Raw genomic sequence first — 9,148 nt, 5'->3', positions numbered from 1 at the left:
CTCTCGCGCGCGCGCGCTTCTCTCCCTCGCCCCTCTCGCGCGCGCGCGCTTCTCTCCCTCGCCCCCTCTCCGCGCGCTTCTCTCCCTCGCCCCTCTCGCGCGCTTCTCTCCCTCGCCCCTCTCGCGCGCTTCTCTCCCTCGCCCCTCTCGCGCGGGCGCTTCTCTCCCTCGCCCCTCTCGCGCGCGCGCCGCTTCTCTCCCTCGCCCCTCTCGCGCGCGCGCGCTTCTCTCCCTCGCCCCTCTCGCGCGCGCGCGCGCTTCTCTCCCTCGCCCCTCTCGCGCGCGCTTCTCTCCCTCGCCCCTCTCGCGCGCGCGCGCTTCTCTCCCTCGCCCCTCTCGCGCGCGCTTCTCTCCCTCGCCCCTCTCGCGCGCGCGCGCTTCTCTCCCTCGCCCCGCTCGCGCGCGCGCTTCTCTCCCTCGCCCCTCTCGCGCGCGCGCGCTTCTCTCCCTCGCCCCTCTCGCGCGGCGCTTCTCTCCTCGCCCCTCTCGCGCGCGGCGCTTCTCTCCCTCGCCCCTCTCGCGCGCTTCTCTCCCTCGCCCCTCTCTCGCGCGCTTCCTCCCTCGCCCCTCTCGCGCGCTTCTCTCCCTCGCCCCTCGCGCGCGCTTCTCTCCCTCGCCCCTCTCGCACGCGCGCGCTTCTCTCCCTTGCCCCTCTCGCGCGCGCGCGCTTCTCTCCCTCGCCCCTCTCGCGCGCGCGCGCTTCTCTCCCTCGCCCCTCTCGCGCGCGCGCGCTTCTCTCCCTCGCCCCTCTCGCGCGCGCGCGCTTCTCTCCCTCGCCCCTCTCGCGCGCGCGCGCTTCTCTCCCTCGCCCCTCTCGCGCGCGCGCGCTTCTCTCCCTCGCCCCTCTCGCGCGCGCGCGCTTCTCTCCCTCGCCCCTCTCGCGCGCGCGCGCTTCTCTCCCTCGCCCCTCTCGCGCGCGCGCGCTTCTCTCCCTCGCCCCTCTCGCGCGCGCGCGCTTCTCTCCCTCGCCCCTCTCGCCCCCGCGCTTCTCTCCCTCGCCCCTCTCGCGCGCGCGCGCTTCTCTCCCTCGCCCCTCTCGCGCGCGCGCGCTTCTCTCCCTCGCCCCTCTCGCGCGCGCGCGCTTCTCTCCCTCGCCCCTCTCGCGCGGCGCGCTTCTCTCCCTCGCCCCTCTCGCGCGCGCTTCTCTCCCTCGCCCCTCTCGCGCGCGCGCGCGCTTCTCTCCCTTGCCCCTCTCGCGCGCTTCTCTCCCTCGCCCCTCTCGCGCGCGCGCTTCTCTCCCTCGCCCCTCTCGCGCGCTCTCTCCCTCGCCCCTCTCGCGCGCTTCTCTCCCTCGCCCCTCTCGCGCGCGCGCGCTTCTCTCCCTCGCCCCTCTCGCGCGCGCGCGCTTCTCTCCCTCGCCCCTCTCGCGCCGCGCGCTTCTCTCCCTCGCCCCTCTCGCGCGCGCGCGCTTCTCTCCCTCGCCCCTCTCGCGCGCGCGCGCTTCTCTCCCTCGCCCCTCGCGCGCGCGCGCTTCTCTCCCTCGCCCCTCTCGCGCGCGCGCGCTTCTCTCCCTCGCCCCTCTCGCGCGCGCGCGCGCTTCTCTCCCTCGCCCCTCTCGCGCGCGCGCGCGCTTCTCTCCCTCGCCCCTCTCGCGCGCGCGCGCTTCTCTCCCTTGCCCCTCTCGCGCGCTTCTCTCCCTCGCCCCTCTCGCGCGCGCGCTTCTCTCCCTCGCCCCTCTCGCGCGCTTCTCTCCCTCGCCCCTCTCGCGCGCGCGCGCTTCTCTCCCTCGCCCCTCTCGCGCGCGCGCGCTTCTCTCCCTCGCCCCTTCTCGCGCGCGCGCGCTTCTCTCCCTCGCCCCTCTCGCGCGCGCGCGCGCTTCTCTCCCTCGCCCCTCTCGCGCGCGCGCGCGCTTCTCTCCCTCGCCCCTCTCGCGCGCGCGCGCTTCTCTCCCTTGCCCCTCTCGCGCGCTTCTCTCCCTCGCCCCTCTCGCGCGCGCGCTTCTCTCCCTTGCCCCTCTCGCGCGCTTCTCTCCCTCGCCCCTCTCGCGCGCGCGCGCTTCTCTCCCTCGCCCCTCTCGCGCGCGCGCGCTTCTCTCCCTCGCCCCTCTCGCGCGCGCGCGCTTCTCTCCCTCGCCCCTCTCGCGCGCGCGCGCTTCTCTCCCTCGCCCCTCTCGCGCGCGTGCGCGCTTCTCTCCCTCGCCCCTCTCGCGCGCGCGCGCTTCTCTCCCTTGCCCCTCTCGTGCGCTTCTCTCCCTCGCCCCTCTCGCGCGCGCGCTTCTCTCCCTCGCCCCTCTCGCGCGCTTCTCTCCCTCGCCCCTCTCGCGCGCGCGCGCTTCTCTCCCTCGCCCCTCTCGCGCGCGCGCGCTTCTCTCCCTCGCCCCTCTCGCGCGCGCGCGCTTCTCTCCCTCGCCCCTCTCGCGCGCGCGCGCTTCTCTCTCTCGAGCGCGCGCGCTTCTCTCCCTCGCCCCTCTCGCGCGCGCGCGCTTCTCTCCCTCGCCCCTCTCGCGCGCGCGCGCTTCTCTCCCTCGCCCCTCTCGCGCGCGCGCGCTTCTCTCCCTCGCCCCTCTCGCGCGCGCGCTTCTCTCCCTCGCCCCTCTCGCGCGCGCGCGCTTCTCTCCCTCGCCCCTCTCGCGCGCGCGCTTCTCTCCCTCGCCCCTCTCGCGCGCGCCGCTTCTCTCCCTCGCCCCTCTCGTCCGCGCGCGCCGCTTCTCTCCCTCGCCCCTCTCGTCCGCGCGCGCCGCTTCTCTCCCTCGCCCCTCTCGTCCGCGCGCGCCGCTTCTCTCCCTCGCCCCTCTCGTGTGCGTGGTTCTCTCTCTCCCCTCTCTCGCGCTTCTCTCTCTCCACCTCTCTCACGCGCGCGCTTCTATTCCTCCCCCTCTCTCACGCGCGCACAAGCGCTTCTCTCTCTCTCTCGTGCGCGCGCTTCTCTCTCCCCCTCTCGCGCGCTTCTCTCTCTCTTCCCCCCCCACGCGCTTCTCACTCTCCCCCTCTTGCTCGCACGCTCTTCTCTTCCTCCCCCTTTCGCGCGCTTCCCTCTCTCCCCCTCTCGCGCGCACGCGCGCTTCTCTCCCCCCCTCTCGTGCGTGCGCGCCGCTTCTCTCCCTCCCCCTCTCGTGCGCGTGGTTCTCTCTCTCCCCCTCTCTCGCGCTTCTCTCCACCTCTCTCACGCGCGCGCTTCTCTCCCTCCCCCTCTCTTGCACGCGCAAGCGCTTCTCTCTCTCTCGTGCGCGTGCTTATCTCTCCCCCTCTCGCGCGCTTCTCTCTCTCTTCCCCCCCCTCACGCGCTTCTCACTCTCCCCCTCTTCTCTTCCTCCCCCTCTCGCGCGCTTCCGTCTCTCCCCGTCTCGCGCACACGCGCGCTTCTCACTCTCACCCTCTCGCGCGCACGCATGCTTCTCACTCTCCCCCGCTCTCGCGCGCGCTCTCTCTCTCTCTCCCCATCTCGTGCGCGCTTCTCTCTCTCCCCATCTCGTGCGCGCTTCTCTCTCCCCCCCCCCCCTCGCGCGCGCTCTTCTCTCTCCCCCTCTCTCGCGCGCGCTTCTCTCTCTCCCACTCTCTCTCGCGCGCGCGGTTCTCTCTCTCCCCCTCTCTCGCGCGCGCGCTTCTCTCCCCCTCTCTCGCGCGCGCGCTTCTCTCTCTCCCCCTCTCTCGCGCGGGCTCTTCTCTCTCTCCCCCCCCTCCCGCTTCTCTCTCTCCCCCTCTCTCGCGCACGCTCTTCACTCTCTCCCCCTCTCGTGCGCGCTTCTCTCTCCCCCTCTCGTGCGCACTTCTCTCTCCCCCTCTCTCGCGCGCGCTCTTCTCTCTCCCCCTCTCTCGCGCGCTTCTCTCTCTCCCCCTCTCTCTCGCGTGCGCTTCTCTCTCTCCCCCTCTCACTCGCGCACGCTTCTCTCTCTCCCCCTCTCTCGCGCGCGCTTCTCCCTCTCTCCCCGTCTCGCGCGCGCTTCTCCCTCTCTCCCCCTCGCGCGCGCGCTTCTCTCTCTCACAGGCCTGTTTCTGTTCTGCCTTCCTGGAAGCAAAGTAATGTTTTCATATTCCTCTGATTTTGCAATTGCTGCCTGTGATTTTATCCTGACTGTTCCTTAGTGGCTCACCTGATTCTCCTTTTTTTGCTTCTTGGAAAGGAATTCTTAGAGCACTGTATAATAATAGGAAGCTAGTTAGAATGTTACTGTATATTTGACTAATTCTAATGCTGTGCAATATTTTCTCTTTCAGGGTGTGCTTTCAAACATTTCTTCTATTACAGATCTGGGAGGGTTTGACCCAGTGTGGTTGTTCATTGTGGTAGGTGGAGTGATGTTCATTCTTGGATTTGCTGGCTGTATTGGTGCACTTCGTGAGAACACATTCCTGTTGAAGTTTGTAAGTATATTTACATTCCTGTTAATGTGTTGGAAAATTACAAAATAGATTGTTTATTAAGTTCTGTTGCAGTTATAATTAAGTTCCTCAACAGTTCCTGAAACAACAATTGTGTGTTAAGTATTTTCTCACTTTTAAATGGTGATTGAAATTTTTTTGTAAATTCAGTAAGTTCGAAAACAAACCAAAATAGTGCATGTTGGAATTCCGTCAAATAATTATTGAATGGTTTATGAAATTTGAATAGTTTATGTTTTTGCTCAAAAAATGGAAAATGGTTTGGAATTGTATTCAAGAACATTATTAACAGATTTCAAAAGGGGCGGTAATAATTTTTGGCGACTGCAGAAGCCAACTGATTCTGGCAATATATGCGTACATGATTTGACCATTATGGCTGTGAATGCTACAATCCAAATGCATCAAGGAGACATTCAGCAATACTCCCTTTGGCTCCATGTGTTGTAGAAATCATTGCTTAACTATTTGTCGTTAAACTGCTTCTGACAAAAACGATGTTTTTTTTCCCTAGTTTTCATTTAATGGCTATTCCCTTATACCTATTCAAAGCACATAAACAATTAAAAGCTCCCATTGCAATTCAAATTCCTGTACCAAACTTATTTTGATCGTGTAGTACGTTTCGTGAAGTCAATAATCCAAACTTCTTGTCGTCTGATGGTTTCTATGTATGGGATTCACAATTCCTTTTTCAGTTTGACTGGTGGGGAATTCAAAATCCAGGACAGCACAGTAATACCTGTCTGCACTAACCACAGATTAATTTTGTCTGAATTGGAAGCTAGTGTAGTTTAAAATTTTATAAGAAACTGGTCAATTTGGTAAGATATTTAAGGAAATGCAGACCAATTGTGTCCAACTTATTTACAATGGCTAACTTAGCTTTTAAGAGTTGAAATAGTTTTGTAATTTTGTACACTTGAGCTAAGAATATCTACTGCAAGTATGTAACTGTGTGACCGTTACATGTTTGTGATTTTTCCCTGTTTTCAAAATTGGACGACTTCTCAAGACACTGTAAATCCAGCACCTAAAGTTATTTGGTTACTGGATATGGTTTGCTGTTTTTCTAGTCATGTTGCTGAAAACTCTTGAGACAAACTTAGGCCATATGAAGGCATGGGAACTTGCACATGAGAGTAGTTTCTGATTAAAATCTTGAAAGTAGTAAGATTTGAAAACACTTTACTAACTTTCTTGGGTGTTAGTATTTCAAACACCCAGGCATGCAGGCAAAAGACATAGCATGACAGCATTTGAGTTAAGCTTTATCTTCAACCATGATCTCCCAAATAGAAATCCCAAATAAAAATTACCACCGGACCACATGGAGAGGCAAATCTGCTGTTTGTCAACTGAACTCTACGTTGACCATGATATAACCTGTTAGCAGCACGATCTCTTTCTTGTTTGTCCTTAAAATAACATCAGCTGGTTTTAAAGGAAGATGCTTCAACTTTTGTTGGTATCTAGTCTCAGGAATTAAAGATACAGCAGCACCAGTATCAAGCTTCATCCTGATGGTTGTCCACTTAACTTCGGAATCACCCAGAATCTATGATTCACACTTTATGGATAAGACGTTCTGAGTCTGAGCTCTTCATTTCGCTGGACATTATCTTCTTCACAGTCATAATTCTTTTATTCCATGTTACAGCTTGCTCTTCTTCTTGAAGGTACCCAGATTCTTCTCCTGAATATTCTTCTCAGGGATTTCTGATCTAGCCCAATAAGCTTTTGCAATGTGACCCATTTTGCCACAATTCCTGCATTGACTAGAAGTTTATAAATTTTTGAAAAAGCATGTTAAGAGTAAAGGTGCAACGTTTTAAATAAATTGTGGATTATTTTTCAGTTTACATTTTTTTCAGTTAACAATATACTTTTAAATTGGATTTGTGATAATTTCACCATTTCCAAGATTAACATGGGAAATAAGAGAGGAAGGGACAGCAAGCGAGGGAGGAGGATTTTGGTGCAGTTAATATGGGGAAGAAACACCAAATGTTGATTTTCTCTCCCAGTAATATTATAACCAACAATTTATTTTTAATATATTTGATATATAAAAAAATACAGATGTTCTGATGTTTTGAAAATTTAAATATGGAAATATGTTGTACCAACTGAGAAAACATGCCACACTTCTATATTTGCGTTATGTTGGTGTAAGGCGAATTCTATTAATTTTATTTTTCAGTTTTCAGTATTTTTGGGTCTAATTTTCTTCTTGGAGTTGACGACGGGGATACTAGCATTTGTCTTCAAGGACTGGATCAAGGACCAGCTCAATTTATTTATCAACAAAAATGTTCAAGCTTATAGGGATGACATAGATCTTCAAAACCTTATTGATTTTGCACAAGAATATGTAAGTAAATTGAATCATCTGTGTACTAACAGGGTAACATTGGTAAATAATTTCACAAACTTTAGCAAAAGGGGACCTAAAGTAACATGGTTACATACAGGAGGCAGTAATTTCACCGTAATGTAGTATAGTTTATATAATCCTTCATGGCATGAATGCTGACAGCATAGGAATTGTTTTGAAATTGGTTTGATGACTACTCATGCCTTTCTCAGTTGTAGATGCAGATCATAGAATCTCTACAGTGCGGAAGAAGCCATTCTGCCCATCGAGTCTGCACCGACTCTCAAAGGACATTTTACCCTATCCCTGTAACCTTGCACATTTACCCTGCTAATCCTCTAACATACACATTTAAGGGGCAATTTAACATGGCCAATCCATATAATCTGCATACCTTTGGATTGTGGGAGGAAGCTGGAGCGTTTTACACAGAGAAAACGTGCAAGCTCCACGCAGACAGTCATCCAAGGCCGGAATTCAACCTGGGTCCATGGAGCTGTGAGGCAACAGTGCTAGCCACTGTGCCACCCAAATGGAAAATAATTGCCAACCTGCAAATTACCGACTTATTCCGACTTTTCCCTGTTTCTTAACCAATCTTATATTTGTGTGAGTATATTATCCCCAATACCATAAGCCGTTCACTTGTGCAAGAACCTTTTATGTGCCACCTTATTGAATGCCTTTTGGAAATCCAAATATACTTGAGTCTATTGGTTCCCCTTTATCTACCACATTCTCAAAGAACTCTAAATAAATTTCCCTTTCATAAAACCATATGGACTGTTTGATTATTTTCTAAATGTCCTGCTACTACCTCCTTATTAATGGATTTCAGCATTTTCCCAGTGACAAAAGTTGGGCTAGCTGCATATAGTTCCTGCTCTCTGTCTTCCTCTTCCTTGAATAAGGGCATTACAGTTCTGGTTTTCCAAACCACTGGGACTTTCCAGATCTAGGAAATTTTGTAAGATTGCAACCAATGCACCCACTATCTCGGCAGTTACTCCTTAGTATGCAGGCCATTGGTTGAGGGAACTTGTCAACCTTTAGTCCCATTGGTTTCCTTGGTACTCTTTCTCTAGCAATAATTGTTTTAAATCCTTCCCTCCCTATTGCCCTTGATTTTTTACTTTTGGGATGCTTTTTGTCTTTTTTCCAAAATCTGCCATACCAGGACCTTCAGGAGCATGAAATAGTGTTATTGTCATACAAGTGTTATTTAATCCAAAATTGTCAAATGTACTAGATCTCCCATTTCTGCTCCATTGCTAAAGTTGCCTCACACAAGGTCTGTTTCCATTTTCTTCACAATTACTTACGTTTTACTGAACAATTCTTATCTAACGCCCAGGTCCAAGATTTGAATGCTGCTCTCCTGTCTGAGATGTCCTTCTCGCACCTCTCTCATTCTTGGATTACATACAAGGCAAATTTTTTGTGTCTTGGTCTTGTCTTCTAATCTCTCCGTAGTCTTTATTTTGTCATTACTGCTGAATCAGTTGTTCTTAAATTTTCCTCTTATTTATAAGCTTCAATGAACCATCTTACGAGTCCTTTATCCTCCCTTTATCACTATTTAAAACCTATATTCATCAAGTTCTTTCTGTACAACTCTTTCAGTCTCTCTCTTCATCATTTACAGTATTCAGGTTTTTGACTATTCAAGATTGTTATCACTACTTTTTGATTAGCCCCATCTCTTTCATTTCCGGACTTGTTCTACACGACACAGCTTGGGTCGTTCAGTTTTTTTCTCTCAGTTTAACAAGAGGAAACGCTTCCTAATTTTTAAAGATGTAAATCCATGTAAATTGCTTGTTCAAACTTTTAGGGTCCATATGAGCTGTTAGCTTTGGTTCATTCTCTGTTTAAAGTAGGGGGCTAAACTAAGGAGCTTGTCATCTGCTTATTCATTTAAAGGCCTAAACATAGTTCAGTAGACAGAGGGAAGAAAAAAGGGGAAAATACATAGTTCTATTGGCTATAATCAGGTTACAAATTAACCCATGCATTGAATTGAATTTGGGTTATAATTGTGTTGTAATATTCACTGTTGGTAATTGGGGCACACCTTGAAATTTAAACTTCAGACCAGAGTCCCTAGTTATTATTGAGAAGTTTCAACTCATCAAATGCATGTGGGAGCTGATTGGTATAAAATTTGTGAAACTGCAAGTTTTGCATTTGAAAATGCTATACTGTAGCTTGTCTTAATATAACTCAGTAATGCAAATTAAGAAATAGCAGCTGTTGTGCTATTCTGTACGTTTTGAAGCCCTGAAAGAGTTCTTAGCCACATGCACTTCAAGGCATATTCAAGGCAAACAATTTCTTAATCTCAGTTTTTAATCTGTAATGATTTAATTCTGAAGCAATGAAATTTTAATGCAATATTCTTAACCAAAAAGTTAGTACTAATAGATTTGGCCTTTCATTTAAAAGATTTTCA

The 9,148-nt window shown here is 52.2% G+C and overlaps 1 protein-coding gene across 2 annotated transcripts in view; it reads left to right on the top strand.

Moving 5' to 3' along the window:
- The window catches only part of tspan17 (tetraspanin 17), a 42,449-nt gene that overhangs the window by 17,242 nt on the left and 16,059 nt on the right, over positions 1-9,148 (top strand). For both annotated transcript variants that reach the window (XR_013499783.1, XM_078231041.1), the window contains exons 3-4: positions 4,155-4,301; positions 6,523-6,693. Coding sequence is in view for 1 of the 2 variants with exons in the window: in XM_078231041.1 (XP_078087167.1) it covers positions 4,155-4,301; positions 6,523-6,693 (318 nt within the window). In the remaining variant the exon portion in view is untranslated. The remainder of the gene's footprint in view (positions 1-4,154; positions 4,302-6,522; positions 6,694-9,148) is intronic.

The sequence above is a fragment of the Mustelus asterias genome, chromosome 16 (assembly GCF_964213995.1).
Source record: "Mustelus asterias chromosome 16, sMusAst1.hap1.1, whole genome shotgun sequence".
Classification (NCBI taxonomy): Eukaryota; Metazoa; Chordata; class Chondrichthyes; order Carcharhiniformes; family Triakidae; genus Mustelus; species Mustelus asterias.
Note: the sequence above shows the minus strand (reverse complement) of the source record. Positions and strands in the feature narration are given on the sequence as shown.